General features: G+C 33.5%; 1 protein-coding gene across 1 annotated transcript in view; it reads left to right on the top strand.

Annotated features, from left to right (window-relative positions):
* Positions 1 to 27,968, top strand: part of DCC (DCC netrin 1 receptor) — a 941,371-nt gene that overhangs the window by 693,431 nt on the left and 219,972 nt on the right. Inside the window, 2 exon segments of the mRNA XM_044681552.1 lie at positions 10,156 to 10,266; positions 20,466 to 20,660. Coding sequence (XP_044537487.1) covers positions 10,156 to 10,266; positions 20,466 to 20,660 — 306 coding nt within the window.

Here is a 27,968-nt window from a genome sequence, read left to right as displayed (position 1 = left end):
ACCTTTTAATAAAATCATATTTTAGAAATATAATTAAAAATTGATATATCCCATTAATATACAATGATGCATACTTTGATGCTTCATTGTGGCCTGAAAGTGATACTGTGTCTGAGAAGGCTGTGTAAATAGAGTGAAAGCCCTGCAAGATCCTTCTAAGATGAAGAGTATTCTTTGTCCCCTAAAATTTTGCTGTTCTCACTGCTCAGTCTTTTCAGTTATGTCCAACTCTTCATGAATCCACTTGTGGTTTTCATAGCAAAGATATTGGAATGTTTCGCCATTTCCTTCTCCAATTCATTTTACAGATGAGGACATCAAGGCAATCAGACTTGTCCAGGTTTCACATGGCTAGTAAGCATTTGAGTCTGGATTTGAACTCAGGTCTTCCCAGTTCCATGTCTAACACTCTATTCACTATGCGACCTCTCTGCTCCTTCCCCTACAATTACCTTTAATTTTTTTTTGTATGTGTATATTGTTAAGGGTTAAAATTTGGGGGTAGGAGTTTGATAAAATGCGGAGAGAAGTTTGGTAAACCAGCAATGTTTATTTATTTCTGAGAAGTTTGGATAGGAATAGGAGGGAGGCAACTGAGGTTATAGCTCTTAAATTTTACACTGTCTAAAACCCAAAACCCTATACTAAAAGTTCTAAAACTAACTGCTTTCTAGGGCAGGATCTTCTTGCCTGACAAAGCAGGCCTAACTTACCTCCTCATTCTAAGATTAAATTCACTATCTATCTACCTAACTGATTGATGGACATTAATCAGTAACAAACTCCTTAAAGAAATTCTTTTCCCTTAAAGGTAAATAGTGGAATTGCCTTGTCACAGAGACACAGACAAAGAATACTGCTCCCTCAAAGTTCTGAGGAGAAAAGCTCAACTGTCAACTCAATACTTCCTTATAAATTCTGCTCTTAAAGAGACAGCATGAGATTCAGAAACTCCCTCAAACATATAAATTCTACTCTTAAAAAGAGAGTGAGATTAAGAAAACTCCTTTTAACCATATACATATGCATACATATATCTTTTGAAGATAGAGAATGTTTCATTTTTGTCTATATCCCTTATACCTAACAGAGTATCTAATCCATAGTTGATGCTTAATAAAAATTTGTTGATTGATTTTGAAGATATAACTATCTAAATTTGGAGAAAGTAATCATTAGAAGATTGACGAATGAGGGATGAATTATTTTGATCCCAGCAATTTTAGAAGAACATATGCTGAGGTATAGAGAAGTTGCATTTGGCATCAGTGTAAGAAATATCCATACCAAAATACCATGAATCATTGAAATATTGAACCATTTCACATGAAAAGATTGTAAAAGTATAATTCAGTACTTTAAAATAGAGAAAATATGGCATAGGGGATAAAGTCCTTCACAACCTAACACCTCCCTCACCTTTCCAATTTTCTTACTTCTTATACCCCCTGTACCATACTTCAGTCCTTGCCACTCCTCAAATAAGAAGCTCCATCTTCCAACTCTGACTATTTTTACTGGCTCTCCCCCATGTTAGATATACCCTCCACAGTCATCTCCATCTGGATTCCTTACTTCTTTCAAGTCTCAGCAAAAATCTCAACTTCCAAAGGCAGTCTTTCCTATTCCTCATTAATGATGATGTTTTCTCTCCACTGTTAGCATTTATTGTTTGAATATTATCTCCTCCATTACATTGTGAACTCCTTAAAAGCAGAAACTGCATTTTGCCTATAATACCTGACACATAGGAAATTAATAAATATTTTTGACAATTCCGAAGTCAAGAAGACTTGATTCAAATCCTACCTTAAAAACATCCTACTCAGCTCAGTGGATTGAGAGTCAGGCCTAGAGGCAGGAGGTCCTAGGTTCAAACCCAGCCTCAGCCACTTCCCAGCTGTGTGACCCTGGGCAAGTCACTTGACCCCCATTGCCCACCCTTACCACTCTTCCACCTAAGAGCCAATACACAGAAGTTAAGGGTTTAAAAAAAAACATCCTACTCACATCACTTAGCCTCCCATGAACCTGGGAAATGGTGATAATAGTCTCACCCACCAAATAGGGATATTATAAGGAATGAAACAGGGACATTTGTAGGTGTATGTGTGTAAATGGACTTTTTTAACAAGCCTATACAAATTTAAAACAATCTGAAATATTGTGCAATATAAAAGTTGTCTAATATAAATTACTTGTGGAAAGGAACTGAATCCATCCCCAATGAAGATCATCCAATGGACGTTATGAAGGATGTAGGATTCTTAGGGATGTGTCTCTTTGCTATTTTCTACCTTGAAGTCTGTGCACTCCTGTGACTTCTCATTTGCCTCTGGTTTTCCTGTAGTTTCTATTAAAGGTGGCAACCAGACAATGGTTATCCATGAGACTTCCATTTTGCCTTCACTCAAAGGTTGGGTGGGGCCTTCTGGTCACCAGGACTTTGATCATTCTCAGTGGCTCCATTTTTAGTTGTATCTGTAATCTCTTCCCTGAGGAGATCACAGATATAACCAACTATAGCCCTGAAGGTCTAAAAATTTTATAATTATATATAATGTATAAATACACACATATATATCCACTTTATTTTGTTTTGTCCTTATTTTTCTTGTAGCAAAACATATTTATTTCAATAGCTATATATAATGCCATGTGAGCATACCATGGAAATATCATTGGTTCAATTAGAAACCACCCCAATAAAGCAAATATTGCAATAAAACAAGTCACAGGAATTTTTTTGGTTTCTCAATACATCTGAAAATTATGTGTAGACTATACTATAGTCTATTAAGTATACAATTGTTTATGTCTAAAAAATGTACATACTTTAATTAAAAATACTTTATTTCTTGAGAGCAGATAGGTGGCTCAGTGTATTGAGAACCAGTATTAGAAACCAGATGTCCTGGGTTCAAATATGGCCTCACACACTCCCTAACTGTGTGACTCTGGGCAAGTCACTTAACCCCCATTGCCTAGAACTTACTAGTCTTCTGCCTTAAAACCAATATGTAGTATTGATTCTAAGATGGAAGATAACTATTTAAAAAGTACCTTATTGCTAAAAATATACTATCTTCTGAGCCTTCAGTCAGTATATAATCACTTTGAAAACCTTGTCACAATATAAATATGAGTCATTAAAAGAATTATGATATTTATATGGAGGCAGTCAGCCAATCCAAACCACAACCTTTTTGACTCTTAGGTCAAGGATTTTCTAGGATTTTGTGGCCCAAAATATCACTGGAGACTCAATGTTCTAATTGCCTGGATGTCTTGGTATTGAGCTAGGGAAGACCATATGACAAAGGCGGAGTTCATCTCAAAGCCATTATCCAAAGCCTGTTCAATTTAAAATGAGCATTCAGAGTCTGTTCTGTGCTGTTCTAGTCTTTTTCTTTTTCATTTAATAATTTTTATTTTTCAGAAAAGTTGACATGATTACATGATTCATGCTCTTACTTTCCCCTTCACCCCCCCACCTCCCATCCCCCCCACCCATAGCTGATGCGCATTTCCACTGGCTTTAACATGTGTCATAGATCAAGACTTATTTCCAAATTGTTGATAGTTGCATTGGTGTGGTAGTTTTGAGTCTACATCCCCAATCATGTCTGCCTCAACCCATGTGTTCAAACATTTGTTGTTCTTCTGTGTTTCCACTCCTGTAGTTCTTCCTCTGAATGTGGGTAGCGTTCTTTTCCTTAAATCCCTCAGAATTGTGCTGGGTCATTGCATTGCTCCTAGTACAGAAGTCCATTACATTCTATTTTACCACAGTGTATCAGTCTCTGTGTACAACATTCTTCTGGCTCTGCTCCTTTCACTCTGCATCAATTCCTGGAGGTCTTTCCAGTTCACATGGAATTCCTCCAGTTTATTATTCCTTTGAGCACAGTAGTATTCCATCACCAGCATATACCGCAGATTGTTCAGCCATTCCCCAATTGAAGGACATACCCTCATTTTCCAGTTTTTTGTCACCACAAAAAGTGCAGCTATAAATATTTTCATAGAAGTCTGTTTATCTATGATCTCTTTGGGGTACAAACCCAACAATGGTATGGCTGGATCAAAGGGCAGGCATTCTTTTATAGCCCTTTGAGCATAATTACAAACTGCCATCCCGAATGGTTGGATCAGTTCACAACTCCACCAGCAATGCATTAATGTCCCAATTTTGCCACATCCCCTCCAACATTCATTGCTCTCCCCTTCTTTCATTTTAGCCAATCTGCTAGGTGTGAGGTGATACCTCAGTGTTGTTTTGATTTGCACTTCTCTAATTATTAGAGATTTAGAACACTTTTTCAAGTGCTTGTTGATAGTTTTGATTTCTTTATATGAAAATTGCCTATTCATGTCTCTTGCCCATTTATCAATCGGGGAATGGCTTGATTTTTTATACAATTGCTTTAACTCCTTGTATATTTGAGTAATTAGACCCCTGTCAGAGTTTTTTATTACAAAGATTTTTCCCAATTTGTTGTTTCCCTTCTGATTTTGGTTGCATTGTTTTTGTTCGTACAAAAGCTTTTTAATTTAATATAATCAAAATCATTTATTTTACATTTTATAATTTTCTCTAACTCTTGCTTGGTTTTTAAATCTTTCCTTTCCCAGAGATCTGACAGGTATACTATTCTGTGTTCACTTCATTTTTTTTATAGTTTCCCTCTTTATATTCAAGTCGTTACCCATTCTGAATTTATCTTGGTGTAGGGTGTGAGATGTTAATCTAAACCTAATCTCTCCCATATTGTTTTCCAAATTTCCCAGCAGTTTTTGTCATAGTGGATTTTTGTCCCCAAAGTTGGGCTCTTTAGGTTTATCATATACTGTCTTGCTGACGTCACTTACCCCAAGTTTATTCCACTGATCCTCCCTTCTGTCTCTTAGCCAGTACCATACCATTTTGATGACAACTGCTTTATAGTACTGTTTAATATCTGGTACTGCTAGGCCACTTTCCTTCACATTTTTTTTTCATTATTTCCCTTGATATTCTTGATCTTTCATTCTTCTAAATGAACTTTGTTATGTTTTTTTTTTCTAATTCAGCAAAAAAGTTTTTTGGTAGTTTGATAGGTATGGCTTTAAATAGGTAAATTAATTTGGGTAGAATAGTCATTTTTTATTATGTTAACTCATCCTACCCATGAGCAATCAATGTTTTTCCAATTCTTTAGGTCTAGTTTTAATTGTTTGGAAAGTGTTTTGTAGTTGTTTTCGTATAATTCCTGTGTTTGTTTTGGTAGATAGATTCCTAAGTATTTTATATTGTCTAGTGTGATTTTAAATGGTGTTTCTCTTTCTGCCTCTTGCTGCTGTGATGTGTTGGAAATATATAGAAATGCTGATGATTTATGTGCATTTATTTTGTATCCAGACAACAGGGCAAACAGGAGAAGAGAACAAACAAGCTATCACATCCAAACCTTCCCAAAATAATGAAAATTGTTCTAGTCTTATAGAACCTTGGATAACAACCATTCAAACATGGAAGCAGAATCAGAGTAGGAATAAGCCATATGTATGATAAACAGAGATAAGATGCACCATCAGTAACACAAAAAATAATAGAAACAAATGGCAAATTACACCTCACTGTATCACAACCATCATATGACATTATATCACAGTTTCTGAAAATATACAAATAATAAGGAGTCCTTTTTATGGAAATTCTCATTCAAATATAAAATAATCTGAACTTAACCCCAGTAACAATAGAAGATAAATCGCTCATTCCTTTGAAAAAGAAATAGCAACATCCCTTTTATGTAAAAGCAGAATAGGTGGCCTGACCCAAAGTGCAGTATGGAATTTCAGTGAGCTAAATTTGCGTCCCATATACAAAATTTCTTTTTCAATGGACTATATGTCAATGATCTAAAATTCCACATTAGCTATTCTGTTGTGTTAAGTTTTGCATCTACCCAGCTAACATTTTTAAAATGAAAATGTCTCGGGAGAAAAATAACATCATTAATATCTTAATATATCTGAAGCTGTTACAGAGACAACTAGGAAACACAGTGGATAGAGAACTAGACCTAGAGTAAATAACACCCAAATTCAAACCCAGTTTCACACATTTTTTAGCTGTATGAACCTGGATAAATTAATTAACCTCTTTTAGCTTTAGTTCCCTCTTTTTTACTCCTTTACGGCGTAAAAATAACTACCTCTCAGAGTTTTTGTAAGAGTAAAATTAAATATGTGTAAAGTGCTTTGAAAAACCTCAATATACTGTATAAATGTTAGATATTATTATCATCATCATTTTAAAAGATCGGTATAAGAAAGATTTTATTTGAATGAAGAAACTATTTTATAGTTCAACAATCTCTGATGTTTTATGTTTTATTAATCACTTAAAACACTATATTTTTGGTAAGGATATTCTACATAATTACCATACCTCGAAGTTCTCCTTCTTTGAGATACATTAAAAACTGTTTTCTGAATGTTTTTAAAATCATGTCACCTCCATTTATCCCACCCTTATCCCTCATTACATATTTTTGCTCAAAAATCTTAGACCCAGCAGTTCTCCCAGATGAGACATCTTCTTGAGGGATACTGACATTTGTTCCCAGAGTACTTTGAGGTACTAAAGCACTATTACCATTATCATGGATGAATACCACAAAAAGTCAACAGAGTGTTCCATTTCATAACCATTATCTTTCTTCCTCTTTCATTTCCTAAAAATAGTGTCAGGATGGCTCAGCAGGGTTTACTTAATCCTCGAATGGTCTACTATGCTGTTTTATTGTCCAAAGTAATATTGCTCATAGTGGTTGTCCTCTTCTCTAATATTTTACAAATGAGTTTGACTCAAATCTCTAAATTGATGCTGCCCTTGAGCTGCCATGTCTCAAGGCTTAGCAAGTAGTTTTAATATTTTGGGGCTAAATTTTTTGTTTGTTTGTGTTTATAACTTTATAACTTAATAATTAAGTTTATAACTTAATAACTGACTCTGGTGCCTTCTTTCTCATCTCTATATAATGTTCTTGTGAATGATCTATGTATCCAATAAAAAGGAATCCTTAATGAAAAAATGAAAAAAGTTCAGGCATGTTTTCATAGGCCAATTTTTATAAAGACCACATATTTATAGTAATTCAATGACAGATGTTACATTCTTTTATTTTACAGTTTATTAATGTAAAGACTATTTAAACTTGAAATCATACAAAGTACTATGACAGTTGTAACTATAAAAAATAACTTCTCTCATTAATCTTCAAATTATTCAAATCCATCAAACAAGGCATTAAACAATATGTACGTTCACCTAAAGTGTTAACTAGTACCTTAGAAGATACTCTGCCAGTTTTAAGCAGAGTTTCTTATTGATATATGAGCTCAGCAGATAAGCCTATTCACAATAGCTACTGTATTAATTGCAATGAACTACATAGAAATGCAAAACCAATTCTGAACTTCAAATATTGAAAAATAAAAATTTAAATCTCTTTGCTAGGAAAAAATGTATATTTATCTACATATATACACAAATTTTATATATGTATACACATGTATCTATGTATCTCAGACTGTGGCATGCATCTGGATGAGAATACTGGTTCAGAGAACTAGTTCATAAATATATAAGCCTTGAATAGAGTAGTCCCAAAATAGAATGGGCTGCTTTAAAAGATGGTAGATTTCCCTCTCCTTTAAGATTTTCAAGCAGAAGGGTACATGACTCCTTGTTAGATATATTATAATAGAGATTCTTTTCAGATATGGGTTAACTTCTTGGCCTCAGAGATCCCCTCTATGTCTCCAATTCTGAAAATGTTTAACAAAATGTAACAGTGAAAATTATGAGATTGGCCTCAAATTAATACTGTTTTTAGAATTACTTGGATAAGTAAAAGATGATAAATTGAGGACTAAGCTAACATGGTGAGTGCTGCAGCCCCCAGCAGCAGATACTTCCCTTGTCTGACACCAGAGACAGAGAGCAAGCCCCTTTTATCTTCTCTACCACATCTGGTTCAAATTCAGAGTCATGTAGCTTACTCTGGGACAGAGGGATGTAGGGATGCAGGGAGGACAATATCACATCTGCAACCCTAGGAGAAGGGCGTAAATTCCCTTCACACAATCCCCCCTTTGATCCTTTGGGAGACCAGAATATTAGATCTCCTCACTTGAGTTCTCTAGGAGATTAACATGCCAAGTCTCCCCAGGGAATCATTCCCCAAACTGCATTTGCATGATATAGATGTAGTAAGGGGTAAAGCTCCTAGAGGTGGAACCAAATCTCATATATCGCTATTCCAGGACCATTGATTTTGATGATATCTATCTTTGTCCTAAAAGGGATTAGTCATATAAAATATGTTTCTCTTTCCCTTCCCCTATTTTCTCCTTCCTAGCTCACTTTAGAAATTTTCCCATGCTCCTAGGAATGTCCTTATATTGTATTCCTATACATTGCCTCCTGGACCTGATAAGTATTCTTTCCCAAAGACCACAGATCACTATGTAAAAACTTATAAGACACATAGTAGAGATAGTTTATTACTATGCAAGAATGAGTCTCTTATAGACACATTTATTTTCATTTGTTCATTAGCTTATCTTGATCCACAGAGGTTTGACTTCTAAGTCTATTGTCCAGTTTCTTAGAGTTTATTTCTATTTTCTTTTTCTTTCTTTTTTCTTCTTTCTTTTTCAACTCTTTAATGTTAAAGGCTTCATCAGTTTAGTTTGAACTGTACACTGTATGTCATGTATTCATTTTAAAATGCAATATAAGGGGGCAGCTGGGTAGCTCAGTGGATTGAGAGCCAGGCCCAGAGACGGGAGGTCCTATATTCAAATCTGGCCTCAGACACTTCCTAGCTGTGTGACCTTGGGCAAGTCACTTGATCCCCATTGCCTACCCTTACCACTCTTTTCCCTTGGAGCCAATACACAGTATTAACTCCAAGATGGAAGGTAAGGGTTTAAAAATAAATAAAATAAAACAAAATGCAATATAAATTATAGTAATTTATCAAATCAGTGGTGCAGGAGATAGAACACTAGGACTACAGTCAGGAAGACATAAATTTAAATCTAGCTTCAGACACTAGCTACGTAATCCAGGCAAACCATTTAATTTTATTTTCTCAGTTTCCTCATCTGTGAAATGAGCTGGAGAAAGAAATGGCAAACCATTCCAGTGCTTCTTCTGAGAAAGACTCAACGGAAAGCATTACAAGTTGGACACAACTGAACAACAATAACAATTTATAGAATTAGATGTAGCACAGAAAAAAAAGACAATATGGAATTGACACACTGTTAAATTTTGGACTTGTGTTTTTCGGGATACATTTCCTTCTTGTTTTCTTCTGTATGCAGTTTCAATATGAATTTTACATTAAAAGTAAAATTATAAGGGTAAAATTAAGCAAAAAAAACCCTCTAATTTTTCCCTTAAATTTAATAATGATAGTTGGAACAATGTAGTCTCTGCTTAATTATTGAAATTTGTGTTTATTAGAGATTAACTGTTTTCAGTAGGTATATTTTTACCTTAGTATTCCTATTCTTTTCATTCTTCAAAAAAATAATAGCTATTCACATTCACTGGATAATTATGATATAACTTCAGAATTTTTTTCTGGACTTATAGGTAGAGTCTATCTGAACCAGAAGGAAACAGGTTGTTTTTTTTGTTGTTGTTTTTAAACCCTTGTACTTCAGTGTATTGTCTCGTAGGTGGAAGATTGGTAAGGGTGGGCAATGGGGGTCAAGTGACTTGCCCAGGGTCACACAGCTGGGAAGTGGCTGAGGCCGGGTTTGAACCTAGGACCTCCTGTCTCTAGGCCTGACTCTCACTCCACTGAGCTACCCAGCTGCCCCCAGGAAACAGGTTTTTGAAATTATTGCTGTTGTTGATACGTCATGGTTAATATTTAATGCTCTGAATATTCAAGGATATTTTCAGTAAAGACTAGCAAAAGGCTGCTATTGCTTTGATTTTATTGACCTTTGCAAACAAGTAAACAAAAAAAAGATTTAAAATAATGCTTTCTCCTACTTTAGTTAATGTTACTGTTGATTTGATCACTCTAATGGAAAGATTTTTATTTAATGGTCCTTTTGCTTTGGCTTTCATGTCTTTCACAGGACTAGAAAAAGGAAGTCAATACAGTTTCCAAGTGGCAGCCATGACAGTCAATGGTACTGGTCCTTCCTCAGACTGGCATACAGCTGAGACACCAGAGAATGATCTTGATGGTAATTATGTTTTCCTCCCCAAAATGTCATTTGCTTCTATATCTTGCCTTGATTTTTGACCCATGAACAAAAGAGGAAGAATCCCAAGTTAAAGAGCAGAACTTACTCTTACATTCTCTGGAGCACAAAGTTATACTGATCACATTTTCCCAATAATACTCCTATTCATAGAAAGCAATATATACATATTGTTAAAGATAATACTAAAATGGATCTGTTTTCCCAGAAAAAAGAATAGACAAAGACAGTTTCCTTAAGATGATCTCCTTTTAGCATATTCCTTATGATTATTGCTATTATATGGAGTAATAACAAAAAAATCTGATTGTTTGGGAATGTCAGTGGTTGCATAGGAAGTCATGTTTTTTCCAAGCCATCCTTAAGATAGTGATATGTTTTCACTGGCATGTTTGTGATGTGATCATTCATAATATGTACTACTATTCTTCAGTGTATTGGTTCTAACATCTTATCAATAGAACCAGCTCTTTTCATTCATATTAATCATGATTGTCTTAGGGTATTCATGTGTAGAGGTGAAATATTCAGGTTGGCAAAAGAACCATAAATTAAGTAATTAAGGGTAATAGAAAATGGAAGCTTCTAAATGGCAATATGAAATGTAGCTGTAAAAATTAACAGTGACCAAAAATTAAATCATTGTCTTTGAGAATAACTAAGGTATCTAAAAGAAGAAAAGTGAAAGGAATAACAGGTAGACAAAAGACTTCAAAGGATCCAGACAAAATATATTTTTTAATTAAAAATACAACCAAAGTAAACATTCTAATTAATTGAATATTAGAGACAGTTGGCAAGGAAGGATAAAAAGAAAACATGAATTCCTAAACCTAGACAGAAACTAAGATAAAATAAGAAGAGTTGATAAAAAAAATCAAATAACAATAGAAAATTTCAAATCTAGCATGATATCTGACTATGAGGGCATCATAGATTTTAGAGTTTCATGGAATAATAATATAGTCTAAATCTTTGATCCTTGAAGGAATCATGAAACTACTCTATAATATTTCCAGTAAGTAGTCCTATAATATCCATTTGAATCCCACCAATGATGATCATCTCATAATATCATAAAGTAGTCTACTATATTATTGGGCATACCCAAGTTTAAAAAAGGAAGTTGTTTTTAAAATTCATTCATTCAACATATTTCCTGAGTAGCTATCTCTCTTGAATTATTCTAGGTACATGAGATTTAAAGGCAAAAATGAACTGTATCTGCACTATGACTATCGTTTTTTTGGCAGTACTTGACACACTGCTTTGCATATAGCAGGGGCTTTAATAAATATTTGTTGAATGTTATTGACTCCAAATCTGCCCACAGGGTAACAATCAACCATTGCTGCTAGTTCTACCTTCCAGGGTCAAGCACAGTAAGTAAAATCCCTCTTCCATGTGTCAAATATTCACATACTAGAAGAAAATAATAGTATCCTAAGCTTTCTCTTTTCTAACCTAAAGACACTTGGAGATGGCTGACTGGTTGTGGTAGTTGAGAAGAACACTTATAAAGGGATAGAGTTGAATGATTAGCTTAATAAAAAAAAGAACATGATTTCATATATTTTTCCTCTGAAGAGGATAAAAAAAGGATTGTTTATTCTTATTTTTCTCTGAGGAGGATAAAAAAGGATTGTTTGTTCTTATTTATAAAGCAAGAAGACCATTAAAATACAATGTGTATAATCTTTCATGCTATCAGATATGTCTTAGTTAAAATAATAGTGGAAGTTGATATAACGGTGACAAACCTGAAGCAGGTAACAAAGGTTATATCAGCAAGGAGAAAGAGCCTTCAGATGATTATAACATGATTTCCATTAATGATGCCTAAGATCATATTAACTATTTTGATTGAGATATCATAATTAACTAAGGCTGAGCATGTAGTTTTCTAAGTGCTTTTGAGTCACACCTCCCACATCATGTATTTTTGCATTTTAATACATTTTTTGCCTTTATTTTCTCCCAAACAACTTTTTTTTCTGGTTAGCCCACTGTTTTTGTCTTTTTTTGTTCCAGTTCTAATATTTGGCATTTTAGCTATTACTCCCAATTATATATCACCTGGAAATTTCATAAACTATTAATCCATGCCCCATCCTAACCATTTTAAAACAAAGAAACAAAAACTTTATATAGAGAGTTTCTTAGAAAACAACAATAAAATCCTTTCTTCAGATTGATAGCAAGCCGTTAATCACTTTAATAATGCTTCTAGAGAATCATTCATGACCTCTTTTATTCAATAAAGGCATTGAAGAATGGATAAAATTTTGGTAGGCAGAGAGAATTGAGGATTTTGGAGAGAATAGGATGAATAGTCAGGAAAGAGTGTCAAACAGCATATAAAAAACACCAACAAATGTTAGTTGTTGGTGGCTGTTTTTAACCTTTAATTTTACATTCTTATCTGCATTGTCTTTCATTTCAGTTCTCTTCTGACTTATACATCCTTCTACACCCCAAGTGCTTGCCATTTACAGATTTTCTACTTTTTTTTTTACTTTTTCCTCTAAAGTGGAGAATAGATTTTCATCCATGCCTAAGTGAGTACTTAACGTACTGAGATGTTCCTATTAGCATGAAAAGGTTAAAATAAAAATTGCCTCTTGGCAAGATAGTGAAATTGATATCTTACAAGTTGGATTGATAGCACAAATAATCATTATGCCCATCACACAGGTAAGCACACATTGATACATCTACTACACTGATCTACTCACCATACAAAACAAGCCTAATTCATAAAATAAAAACTTGCTTTCTTAGAAATGTGAATAAAATTTGAAACTTGGTGATATTTGCTTCACCGCCTACTCAAGTTGTTTTTCCCTAATTTCTACTAACTTAACTGGCTTCATTTCCCCCCATTGTTCTAGTTCATTAATCTTAAAAGTTTTAATAATGTTACCATCACTGATGCCTAGAATGTACTACTAGAATTTGATTATATAATGATTCTAGAAGTTGGTCTAGAACAAATCTTATCGGCAGGGTGGATTTTCCAATAGCCACTAGCTCTTTAATTAAGTTACAAGTTCTTATTTGTTTAACATCCTTCTAAGTCCTAAGAAGAGGGGAAAAAAAGTTTATTATTCCTATCAACTTCCTTCCAGGTATACTAGGTTATATGATAAGGTGGAAAGTTCAACAAACCTGGAGTCACAAGTCCTCCATTTTAATCTTGGTACCACCACTAAGTTTCTTCATCTGGAAAATTATGGGATTGGAGTAGATAAGCACTAGTCTTCCATATCTATGCCTTTGATTAATTAAAAAATTCCTTTAAGTTAAGCATATTTCCTGCTATTGTTTTTAATTACTAATTAATTTTTTAGCCGATTCATTTAAAATTTTTTGTGTCAAGATGAAAAGTAGTTCTTTTTATTCACATTCTTAGCAAAGCAAAATTTCATTCTTGTTGAGAATTCTCCCCAAAGAATTCTTCTAAACCCTTTTGAACTACAGGGAAAAGAACTGACCTTGGCAACCAAATGAACTGTGTGAATAAAAATTATTCTGTACTGAAACTGACCTGAAGCATTGTAATACTGGGCATGCATTTTCTTTCATAATGCTTTTCTGCCACTGAGGATCTTTGCAAACCCCAAGGGAGTCATTTGCTTATTACTGTGGCTACCCCTAGTCCTGCAAGAATCAGCTAAATAAAAGTTCTGCTCTCAAACAGATGGTTAACTGCTTTTCTCCCTTCTTCTATGGCATTTCTAGGTCCTCTTGAACTGGCTCTTTGGTAAAAGCCATGGAAAGATTAGCTGTATCTTTCAGGAGTCCAGTCCTAATGCCCATGAATTATCCTTTTAATTATAATGTTTTGTTAAAGCAATTATATATCCAAATATCACATCTTATTCATGGGTCCCTGGAAAATTCATGTGCTCTTACTGACAACTGGGAAGTTTTAAAATATTTATTTTGTGCTCCAAAATTTTCACTCTTAAAAAAGTTGAAAGCTTTGTTTCCCCCAAAGGATCTTATTTAAATAGCTTCAAGGAGAATGTAAGAGAATTTCTGATTGATTTTGGAAGATATGTTCTAGGAAAATGGGCTCAGAGTTGCCTGTCATGTCTCTTTTTAAGTGAACAGATGGGAACTGTTGCACACAATCAGTTGTGATGTAGCTTAACTAAAGCTCTACAAAGACTCTACAGTACACTGACATGACAAGTTAAATTTAGCTGGTCAAAGGTTTTTAAAAATACAGCAATGACATGGCAAAACTTTGAGAATAAATCTATGTGTCCCTAATCCAGTGTTCTCTTCGCCATATGAATAGAAATAGAAGTGAGTCTCAGGCTGTTCAGTTATTGGATTAAAAAGTTTCTCAATATAAGTTCATTTATTCTGAAGCCTGAAATGGAAATACATCCCTGTGATTTGTAAGCACTAAAATATAAACTGTTCATTTTCTTTGAACATGGATTTAAAAAGGAACCTAGTAAAAATGAGTTACTGAGTACTGGTAAAATACAAGAAATTATGTCCATCCAAAAAGAAGGCATACATTCACAATGAAATTGCCATAGGTATTCTCATATTCTGGACTCAAGAATAGCAAAGCACTGGTGAGAGAGAATGAAAAAACTGGAATTGATATAAAGGGGAAAAAAGACATTAACATTTTGGCTGTTTTTATATAAGCATTATGCTACAGAAAGAGCAAAGAAATTGAAATCAGAAGACTCAGAATTTACTTCTAGCTCTATCATTCACTAACTGCAGGTTGTTGGCCAAGATACGTAACCAATCTTCCTGGCATTAAATTCTACATCTGCAAAATGGAAAAGAGAGGACCTGTGAGTTAATGTATGTGGAGGACTTTATAAACAATAAGACAGAGACAGAGAGAAAAAAAGAAAGAGACAGACAGACAGAAAAAAGAGAGACAGAAAGGGAGATAGGATTATGAGTTAGATTCAACTGCATTATTATAGTAATATCTGTATCATTCATAGACTCTCAGAATGGGCTATCTAGTTCAACCCATAATTGGCCAAGAATTTTTTCTATAATATCCCCAATAATTTATCAACCAGTATTATGATAAACATGAGTAATTGGGAATATTTACCACTGGAGACAGTATCCTCTACTTTTTAAAAGTTCTAAATACCACAAAGTTTATTTTTAGATTGCATCAAAATCTACTTCTTTGCTACATCTACCTGTTAATACATATTTTCCCCCTTCGTTGCAATATTAATCCCTCTTCCTTGTGATATTCCTCCAAATACTTTAAAGCATCTCTAATGTCCTCAGGAAGTCTTCTTTTTTAAAAACCCTTACCTTCTGTCTTAGAATCAATACTAAGGATTAATTCCAAGAGCTAAACATTGGATTTAAGTGACTTGCCCAGGGTCACAGAGCTAGAATGTGTTGAATGTGTTGGAGAACAGATTAGAACCTAGGACCTCTTGTTTCCGGGTCTGGCTTCCTATTCATTGATAGTTGCCACACTCCCTTTTAAAAAAAGAAATGTCTTTTCTGATGTATGTAAAATATTCCAAGACTTGTGAAGTAATCATCATAGGGCATGACCTTGAGGTTCTTGACTCTTCAAGTCAAGACTCTTCATTTTGTATTCTTCTTCATATCATCCAGTTTGTCAATGTCTTTCCTAAAATGTGCTCCGCACTGAAATAATACTTGTATGAGGACCTACCATGCTATAGAACTGGCATTACTCATTACCCAGACACTATTATTCTTTTACTATAGCCTTTGGTGACATTCTATTTGAATATTTTTGATGGACATTCATGATTTATATTGAAATTCCAACCCATTAAGACAGATTTACTTATAATTAGCCATAAAGTTATTATTTTGTCCTTGAGAAACTTATTTTTCTAGCCAAATATAGTCATTTTCAATTTCTTCCCTTTATAGCCTAAATTTTATTAATTTTTGCCAATTGTTACTCTACAGAGGTTTTTTAAACCCTGACTTTTCCATGAAATACATTATCTCATCCCCACCAAAATTTTGTATTATTTTCAAATTCGATAAACACCATCAATGCCTTTATCAAATTTATTGATAAAATATTATTAATTTTACAGTTATCTGATATGGAATAATAAGTAATACATACTTTGTTCCCAAAAATTTTTCTTCACAGAATATTTAAAAAAGAAATTTCTAAAAGGAATAATGGTTATATGTCAGATATCACAAGAACAGAGATTAGAGAATAAAAAAGTTCTTTTTAAAATGGGGATGCTAATCTTAGATTTCATTTAAACCGAAGACCTAATGAACTTTTTTTTTTCATTGCAACAGATCCTTATTTTTCTTTTGGGGCATGCTAGCATCTGCTTGTTATTGATAGGTAAAATATAATTGAAGGATGCAGAAATAAATGTAAAAATTCAGGCACCTAGGACCTAGAAATATTTAAGAAGAACTTGGGATAAATAAGTATATGTGAAAATAGTTGTCTAATATAAAAATTGTAGAGTGGACTTGGTTGAGAATTTCAAGACAGTTTTAAATAACTTTTGCTGTTAGTGAAAAAGTTAATATCAAAAAATTTTCAAGAGTAGATTTGGTGGAGAATGATTGGATATGATGTGGGCAATTGTGAATAGAAGAAGCTAAGTGGACTTCAGAAATGTTTAAAGGGGTTTTAAAGGTTAGGCACCCAAGAGAAATAATAGCCATTGGTAAGAAAGTGGAAAAGAATAATGATACAGGTCTTTCTGTAAAAAATGAAGATATTAGTATGTTTCTGAATTGACTGGATAGAGTGTAGGTGGATCAACTGTCTTATACAATTTACAGTAGAGAAATATAGGCTATTAAGACCTGGAACAAAACTCTCACAAAATGGCCCATAAAATGCAGCACACTAAATGGAAAATGGGTATGTGAGTATCAGTTAAAACTGACAGCTCTGAATTTCAGAACCATAGACAGCAAAAAGATGTCTTGGAGTAATCATTTTAGTTACAAAGAACTAAGAGAAAATGTTCTTTCTGGCTACTTTACTCCTACAAATTAAAGAAGAAGCAGACTTTCCTTAATGAATTTTTATTCCTTCCAATTTCTATGCAAAAACCTTTACCACAAAACTATATGGAGTGAGATGCATAAAATAAGTTGGTTAATCTAAGTATAGAATGCCAGCAATAGATAATACAGTACAGAATCCTAGTAGAAAATTGTACTTCATTAAATAGCTTAGTTCTCCATGCTTTATATGCTGTGTTCTTCTGCTAAGGATCTAATATCACCGTTGCTTTTATTAAAATCTCTAAGGTATATATTAGAGTTACTTTGCATGAGCAGTTTAGAATGTCAAGGAAATTTGAGTCAATCAATTATATAGTGTACTTTATATGAACATTCTTGGAAAGAAAAGAAGGCTATGTTTATTACATGAATAACACAGAGAGGCTGTCAACAAGTAAAGTAATAACTAACACACAAGTCTCAAGTTTTTCCAGATCAAATCAGAGAAGACAAAAGTTCCACAGAGTACTATGAAGGATAATAGTTAACATAGTTACTTCATTAATTCAGTGTCTCAATTTTTAGAAGAAATCTTAGCATAATATTTTGAACAAAAGTATTCCTTAGTCCAGAATTCCATATCTCAATGGTTCCAATTTTCACATAGCATTTATATTTTAAAAACTATAGAAATAAGGAGTGTGCTTAGACCTACATTGTTTAACTTCTGAATAGATATTTTCAATGTTTGTCCAAGCTCATGAAACACCCATATAGAACTTTGTTTTTCTTCAGCAACTTTCTAAATTACTTCTTTAAGTTACAACCATTTTAATAATCTAGAATTTAAAGTCTTTTTGAGAAAATTTACTAAAGAATTTTTGTTTGTTTCTTTGTTTTGAGACTGAAATGTATGTTTGGAAAGGGCCACCCAAAACATAAGTAGAGATATTTTAAGAACAGAGACATTTTAACAAACCCCTAATAGAGATCATTAAGAACAGATCATATATTGCAGAACATTGACTTCTGTCATTTCAGGAAATTCAATATACCTCCTCGCTCTACTAGGGCCAAAATGGTAAAAGGAGATTAAGATAAAATACTCAGTATTTTGAAGGTTGGATTTGGAAATATGTATAAAGAGGTGTTTGAAAATAATGTATATGCTTTGATATGCATCATATAATAGGGATTTCCCTAATACTGGGAGTGTTCACACCATGGTTTTATCACTCACTATCAGGAATGTCACCTGGAGATCTCTACATGAGATAGATCATCCTGATTATGTACTGGTTTTTCTGAGAATTCTGGTTTTCTGAAACTCTAGGAATATTCCCCCACTTGCTCAATATGCATTTATTTAATCACCAACTGTATATTAGGTACTGTGTTATGTGCTAGGGATACGAAGGCAAAAAATGAAGCGAGGCTCGCCTTCCTGGACCTTATACTATATCCAAATGAAATATCCAGAGGCAATATGGTATAATAGAATGAATGTAATATTAGGATTTGTGTGATGTGAGTTTGAATCTCAGCTCTGTGACTAGCTATATAATAGAGACATTCCACTTCTTTTTGCATTTCAGTTCCCTTAACTTGAAAATCAGAGCAGTGATATTTTCCACGTTTACTTCACAGGGGTATTAGGGAGATCAAATGAGAATATTTGAGCTATTGGAATTGTTATAATGCTTTAGCTATGAAAAGAGCTAGTGCATAGCCTGACTACCTTTGCTATTCAGAAAGTACTAATGGATGCTATTCAAATGTGCTAATTTAAATTGCCAGAATACTGCTTGGATGAGATGGTTGTACAGGAGGGCAGGAAGGTAGGTTATTGAGTTTTTTTTCCTGAAAACAAAGATTTTTAAACAATTTTCCTCCTGTTCAGAAAGACATTGAATATTGTAATTTAAATGATTGTGCTTTTCAATTGTTTAAAGAAAAATTGTGAATGCAAAACATTTAGTTTATTTCCTACATATAACACAAAGAAGAGTCTCTTGCAGTTTCAATTATTCCTCCAAAAGCTTAAAATGTGTTCAACAGAATTCATTGCAGAGCCCATTAAGTACCAAGGACACTGGGGTTCCTTCTGTGATAGCAGGATTGAAAAGTATTAATCCTTCCTTTTCATCTCTTTTATTACTTTTCTCCAAGGTTTATAGTGGGAATACTTCACAAAGAATGTGTGTCTTCTGTTGGCGTTTATAGCCATGTTTGGAGTCACTTTTTTCGAAGATGCCTTTGCATATTATATCACACACTTCTTTAAGAGCGGAAGAGAATAACTTATTTTTTCTGTTGTCCAAGAGACATGATACTATGCAGTTTCTTGAAAGAAGTGATTGATATGGTACCTACATAAACAACTCCATTGAAAGATGTTTCCATATATCACTTAAACTAAAAGCTTTTTATGAAAAATAAAGCATATTGGTGGGGTAGGAGTAAGGGAAAGGTAGGGAAAACCAGGGTTAAGATAGGTATTTCATAATTTGATGTCAAATTAGAGAGAAAATTTTGTGAAATAATCTTTACAGGCAACATTTTCATTTTGCTATCTGACATATTATAAGTATACAATTACACTTAGATCAGAGATATAGAAGAAAATAATTTGGGGAGCTTTAGGAATTAAAAAAATTCAGACAAGTCAGGCTATAAATCAGATGTGGCACTAACAAAGACAAACCACTCATAACATAAAATGCTTTTGCTGTCAAATCCTTTAGAAACACTCTGCTATATTTATTCTTATTCTAAATTAAGCTAAAGAACACTCTGGGTTTGGAATATTTTCAGCCTTTTATTCCCTTTTTCTGTATTGCAACTGTATCCTTTGATATCTGTCCAGACACTCCCATTATTAATGATATTTGAAAAGAAATACATGAGCAATATGGAAGCAACATTTCATATTAGGATGGTGAATTATAATGTTACTGTGTTTGCGGACATGTCAGTATTCTTGCTGCTGAAAAAAAAAATCAGATGATAGCAAAGTCAGACTGTGGCCAAACATGTTCTGGGTCACTTATTTCTGCAAATTGTACTTCATATGGTGACCAGGAATAGAAATTTGAATGCCTAAGGTATGGAATGTATGGAGCAAAGATAAAAATCAAATCCATAGATGGTGAAAAGGAACACAAATAATGTTAATACTTCTTTTGTTTGAATTATAGAGTCCCAGGTCCCTGACCAACCAAGCTCTCTTCATGTCAGACCCCTGACCACCAGCATTGTAATGAGTTGGACCCCTCCACTCAATCCAAATATTGTTGTTCGAGGATACATCATTGGATATGGTGTGGGCAGCCCATATGCTGAGACAGTACGTGTAGACAGCAAGCAACGGTACTATTCCATTGAAAAGTTAGGTAAGCATCTTTGAACTTTAATGTTTGTTAAGAAAAAAATATTTTGAACTGATTTTACTTCCATACTGGTCTTTTGGAATCAAGATTTATGGATCAAGAATCATTGACAACAGTGTTTATTATCCATTAATACCTATTTTCCCCTTTGACAATAAAAAAGATGTTATTCTTGTTCTCTTTTTGTTTGTTATGCAAAATCCATGTGACATGGATAATGATTGTTTATTCACTTTTTTAAGTATTTGGATGGAAATGTGATCTTGTCAATATTAATCTATTTTCTTACTGTGTAGATTGCATTCATCCTTCCTTCCCATCCCATCTCACCTATTTATGTTCTTCCATAAATTCTCCACATGTAGCCTACCTAGAGTACTCGATGACTTCCTCTAGGTTTCTTGATCTGTAGGGACCACTATAATATACAAGGTATTTACCTCATTATTCCTTATTCTGCCTATATCACTGGCCTGACTCATTTTTTAGCCATTTATCTTGTTGGTGATATTGTATGCCATTTTGGCCTCTAATTTACCATTAGAATGCTAAAGTTGGAAGAGACCTCCCTTATTTTCTATTCTAGTTCATATGCAAACCAGGAATGTCACCTAAAATAAAGACTTGTCAAGTGGTCATCAGGACTTTACTTCATATAACTTTTTAAGACTTCTAGTAGCAGGAAACTCACTACTTCTAGATGAATACATTCTTTCAATTTTTGGACATATCTCAATCTGCCTCTATGGAACTCTTGTAACTATCTATCTTAATTTCTAACCTGAAGTTCCACACCAAATGTATCTAATTATTCTCACACATGAAAACTTTTCATAATAAAGCCTCTTATTCTGTTTTCCCTAAGGTCTTTAAGTTAACTATTTCCAATTTCTTTAAGTGACCCTTGAATGTCATAGTAAATTTGAGTTCATCCTGGCTACCCTGTTTCTTAGATGAATGTTTTTATTCCTGAATTGTCTCCTTTATTGGTACCTCCAATTTACTTTGTGTTTGTTGACTGATATGTGACAATCAACGGCCAAAAATTTCCATCAAACTAGTTGCTTGGCACAGTGAATTTTTTCTCTCCAAAATACTACCTAAAAAGTATTTTACTAAACTCAATTTGAGTTTAGAAAAAGTGGATCAAGTAGTTTAACTTTTTCCCCTAAATTAATTTAAGATTGATTGTACATAGATTGAGGTGGTGTGTGTGTAGGAATTAATAATTCATTCCCTATGTATTGTCAAAACACTGAAAGACTATTATTAACAGAGTAGAGTAAAAGAAAAACAAATAGTATAACATCAATTTAATAAGGGAAATAGCCCAATCACCATGGTTAATACAATTGTGGACTTAATACAATATTATTTTCCATGTTGATATTGCTCCTGGAGAGAGGAGGGTTGAGTGAAGGCATTATCTTTTTTTCAAGGTAGACTTTACTTATTAGGATCATTAGAATCCAGACAAGCCAATGGTATTACTTTTAGTTCTCATTTAAATGGTGAAAATTACATGGACAAAGTTAGAAGCCTGGCCTTCAAAAACCTGTAGAGATTTACATGAATACATTCCTTTCACGTTCATCCCACAAATTAATAAGCAAAGTAAAGAACTAACGAGAAATTTCCTACTTTACAGAATTCTCAGTTCAAAAGTGATATTCTTTCAGCTGGTCCCAATGTTTGAATTTAATGGCAATCACAAAACTCATATTTTGTGCCTGTCAAAACTGTGTCAGGAGACTTTCGTTTATCCATTATTCAGTACACACTGTCTCTGACAGTTCATCTTGATGCTATGCACTATAGAGAAGGAGATAGATTGCTTTGGCAATGACTGACTGGCTTCCTAGCACTAAGAGACACGCTCAAAATCAGAATGAAGTCATGAAGGAAAATTAGTTGTATTGTTTCACTTTATTCTTTGATAATGGAATTCTTTATCACAAGAAAACTGCCTGGGATACCGGTCTTAAGACTATAAATAAGAGAAGTTTATAAGTCTTAAAGATTAACTCTCACAAGCGTATACAAATATTGGGTCTGAAACATTTTTTCTGGTAATGCAAGAGTTTATTTCAAAAGAACTGGGAAAGGTGCAAAAGATTAAGTTAGGGTAGGAACCTGATTTGGTGACAACAAATCTTAAAAGCCTTAAACCTCGAAACTCCTAAAATGAATGGGGGAAAGAGAATCTATCAACTTGCAGTATTTAAATCCAGAGAGTGAAATTAGATGGCAACTTTGACTCAGTAATTAACTACCAAATGGGAAATCAAATCAACAGGGTATTTTTGTATCACTATTACTGAACTAAAGATGGTAGAAACTGCTGTGAAAAGACCCCTTTTTCAAAGATGACTAGATTCACTCAAGTATCATTTGAGCCTTCACAGTTTTACTTAAAAGCAATATAGAGTAGTAGAATGTGAACTGATTTAAGAAATAGGAGGTCTGCAGTGACTCCTTAACCTGCTGTTCCTGTAGATGGGTCATTTTACCTCTGGAAATCAAACTGAGTTTTATTGAGAGGACCAAATGAAATTCTATGTAATCTTTATAAACATAAAGTACAATATAAATATATATTATTATCACAAAAATAGCAACTATAGACTTGGTTCAAGTTAGTAGCTCAGCCCATAGTGGAATAGGAATCTCTTCTTCCTACACATGTCCAGTGAGAAAACCTTTGTCTTCCATATGGTCAGTTAATATACTATTGTTTTTCACGTGAGATTTGCATCTGTTACCTTAGTATTCTGCTTTCTTCTTGGTTGTTAATCCTATTGTTCACTTTATTAACTATGTCTATCAGACACTGCTTATCTATTACCAGATACCTCATCTATTACTGCTACTTAATATATCTGTCCCTGAAACTGAACATCTTAACTTCTAATGTATATTCTTTTTGATGCCATTGGGTTTTTTTTTGCAAATACACACACACACACACACACACACACACACACACACACGTTTCCTGATTGTTACTGAAATCTGAGAGCACATGTCCTTGACTTTACATATCCAGGAATTTACCCTATTTTTAAAAAAAGAAAAGCATGATTATAAATATTTTTAAAATAAATTTTATTGATATCTTTTGTATTTTCATTGCTTACATTTCTTCCTGCATCTCTCTTTCCTCCCTCCAAATGAACTGTCCTTTATAGAAAAACTTAAGTGAGAGAAATTAATTCACTACATTTATCAATATAAGAAAAATCTAAAATTATATTCAATATTCCACACCCACAAACACTACATTTCTACAAAGTGATGAGATCAGACAACAATACCTATTCTTTAGAAACATCCTTTTTCTTTGTATTTTTACAACATTCTCTTGATTTTTTGTGCACAAGTGATTATCTTAAATTGTAGTTGTTTTATATATATTCTCAGCTCTGTTTATTTCACTTTTGATCAGATCAATAGATCTTACCATGTGCCTATGTATTTGTCATGGTCATTGTTTCTTAAAGCACAATAATATCCCATTATATTCATGTGCCATAATTTGTTTTTCATTTCCTAATTGATGAACATGTATTTTGTTTCTAATAAGTTGTTATCCCCAAAAGTGACATTGTGTATATATTAGTATATATGGGAACTTTCTTCTTATCAATGACTTTCTTGAAGGTTTAAAAACATATTGTTGAAATATTTAGTCAGTCATATAGAGCCCTAGTATAAAGACACTATGCCCTACCTCAACACTTAAATTACAAAATCAAAAACAAAAACAAAAATAACCTGGCATATACTAGCTACTTAATAAATGCTAATTAACTTAACTTTAGATATTAAATAATATAACATAGCTAGAAATCATTTACTTTTCATAGATATGGCTTATTTCCCAGGGTTTGTAACACTTGCAGATATTTACCTTTTTCAGTAATATTGAAATGATACTGTATGTATTTGTTGGGGAGGGAGAAGTATATCTTAAATTCAAGTAAACTTAGGAGTAGTTTATGAAAAGTAAATTGAAATCTTGCTCTCTTTTTGAACATTTACTGTGTAATGACCATGCTGAAAGCATTAAATAGAAATAAATATAGTTCCTATCCAATGAGTTTACCATCTGAATTAGACTGACACCACCCAAATTATCTGTAATAATATTAAAGTGGCAGAAAATTTCTGTAGACTATACATTTAATAGAGGAAAAAGGAAGTGACTTCACTGACCAAAGGTTACCTGACAAACATCTTGTGGGAAAATAAAACCCTTATGCAAAGTGATGGAAAATGTATCATCAAATTTCCTTAGAAAGTCATTAAAGTAGGAGAAGGGTGATTATATGTATGAGAGGTTAGATATAGCCACTGCTGATCCAAGTGAGATCAAATAAATATGATGATGATTCTTATAAGGGCTTATGTTCTTCAAGCTCTAATCAGTCCATTTAAAATTACCACACATCTTAATGAGAATAAATTGGAATCTTTCACCACTACTGATATGAATTAATATTGATGTGGAGAGAACTAATGTTCTTTGAATTTTGGCAATGCCTGAGGAAATAATAGATATACAATTGAAGTTTTTAAGTCATAATGAGCACTCATCATTTCTTTTAAAGAGTTTTAACCTGGGAAAGAAAATATTATTTCTCTTCCTGAATACTCAATTCTTGTTTTCCTTTACTCTTTATACCTTCATCAAATGATTATTGAAGTGTATGGTCATATAAATTTACCAAAGAGGAACTATCTGACAGAGGACTAGAAGATTCAGGGAAATTAGCTTCTAGTTGTCCTGTTAACAGAGCAAGTCACTCAGCAAATCATTTCATCTCTCTTTGCTCTAGGCAACTCACTAAGACTTAAAGTTCCAAAGAAGGTGCTAACTTGCATTAGTGGAGTAAGTTTACTCATCTGGGAGTTCTCTGTTTAAATGGAATCACAGATCTGGTCCCTATCCTCTATCTTCTATTCTGCAACTTGACCAACTGACTTGGTCAATAGACTTCATATTGTTAACTGTACAGTAAAAGGAGGGCAAATTGCTAAAAACTTAAGGAGTTGCTTTGTCAACTTGAAAAGAATGTTGTATAAGGAAGTGCAATAATATATGCTATGAGATTACAGAGCTGTCTGGAATCCTTCCTTAAATGTTTTATATGATATTGTCATCATTTTGATCATTATAATCACATGTAAAATCTTTGAAATCCTGTAATGGAATATTCTGGTAAATTGAATGTTATACTATTATCATCATTTAAAAGGAAAAGTCTTTTTGTTTTAATTATTGTGAAAAAAAAGTCTTTTGAAAGCTGCAGAGTGGTTCATTTCCTTGCCTTAGGGATGAGAGAACAGTCAACATAGGTAAATCTTTCTTTGATGATTTAGATACAAGAAAGAGCCTCAAAATTAGAAGACCAAAAACCTAGTTCTAGTTCTTCCCTTATCTTATTGTGTGATTTTTGAATACAGTTTTCTCTGTGTATCTCAATGTTCTTATTTATAAAATGAGACCATAATACCCACCCTATATATCTCAGTAGCCCACTTGGCATATAGCATAGTCAAAATGCAACAAAATGCATTCATGTGCAGAGAACTGACCTTATATACAGAAAGAAGAGCTGAATTTAGTTCTATCTCTGGCATCAAAAATTAGGCATTGAAATATTTAGTGTCTTCCCTGAAAATGCAGAACATACATATATATGCGTGTGTGCATGTATGGATGTATATGTCTCTATATACACACACCCTGGGCAAGTTTCTTTCTCAGTAATATAAACATCTAAGAAATATGTAAAATTACAGAAAGGGTACTGATGAATTGGTAGAGGGAAATTTCTTGGGAGTTTCTTAAACCAATTAAATCACATATCGAGGCCTTATCTCCTATCCCCATATGTCATACATGATTGTTTTACTGATCACCTGAGATGATATAAAATGTTTCATTATTGTCATCATTTATTATCATCATCATCATCTATATTCATGCTCATTGTATAATGGAGTATTATACTATATTAGTGTATTCTATACATCAAAAGTATAGCTTATTGGCTTTTAATTTTAATGACTTAAGGCAGTTCAAAACTATTAAGTTCTTGATATAGAACATAGAATTCAGAGCCAGAAGGGAGTCCAGATTCCATTTAATCCCTACTCCCTCTTCCATTTTATAGAAAAAAAAATAATATCCCAAGATATCATGTAATTTTAACCAAAAGCCATAAGAAGTACATGATAGAGTCAGGATGTGATTGCCCAAATTCTATCTTCTTTTTTAACATCACATTTTCTCATAATTTGTCTGGTCTACACTTGGGGGAAGGGAGATAACAGAGGAGAGCAAGAATACCAGATAAAAATCTGTTGGGTTGTTGTTGTTGTTGTTGTTGTTGTTGTTGTTGTTGTTACTTCCAGTTAGTTTTTGTTTTTTAAAAAATTTAAGATTAATTAATTATTCACCAGAAGTTCTTAGCTATGGACATAAAAATTTACATATAGACACAATGAGGAAACCACCTCTACCAATGAAAGTGGGTCATTTTTCTCAATTTCTAGTTGCCTGAGCCATTGAGAGATTAAAGGACTTGGCCAGTCAAAAAGACTGAGCTAAAAGCAGTCTTCCTAGCTCCAAAGCCAACTCTCTGACCACTCTACCAAAAATCTAACACAGGAGGAAAACTCAGATGAATCCTAAAGATAATTAATTTCTTATTAGACTGCTTGAAGGACACCAGGTTGGGAGGTATGATTGAAAATATAAGTTCATCTGTCACCTAGGAATGTAGCTGGACCTGGAAGGAAGCAAGAATTAGAGAGAAAATATCCCTCTGTGGGGTTGTGAATTTTTTTACAGAGTATCAGAAGAATTTCATAAATCTATTTGGTTTAACACCCACCCTTCTAACAAAAGGAGTCTGCTTTTTAACTTATCCATATTTCTAATACTCTATAAAAGACCCCTAGGCTGGGTTATTAACAAAGTACTGATCTATTTATTTGAATCTCTTCATTCTTCATTCTATCTGTGCCCAGAGAGTTAACACTGATCTTACAGGGGCTAGATTTTTCAAGACTATTTGGGTGAATATATTATAGGAAATGAAAACCACTATTGAAGAGGATGAGAAAGGTTGGTCATCAATTGATGAAAAATAAATATCTCAGACTTCCGGGTTAAGATGGCGGCAGAGTAAGAAGCAGCTCTTAACCTCTCCTGACCGAAACACACAAAACTCCTCAAGGGGACATAAAAACAAGTCCAGACGAACGGAGGAACCCCACAACAGGGCACAGCGTGGAAGGTAC

The sequence above is a fragment of the Gracilinanus agilis genome, chromosome 1 (genome assembly GCF_016433145.1).
Source record: "Gracilinanus agilis isolate LMUSP501 chromosome 1, AgileGrace, whole genome shotgun sequence".
NCBI classification, from domain to species: domain Eukaryota; kingdom Metazoa; phylum Chordata; class Mammalia; order Didelphimorphia; family Didelphidae; genus Gracilinanus; species Gracilinanus agilis.
This window is presented reverse-complemented; position numbering and strand designations above follow the sequence as displayed.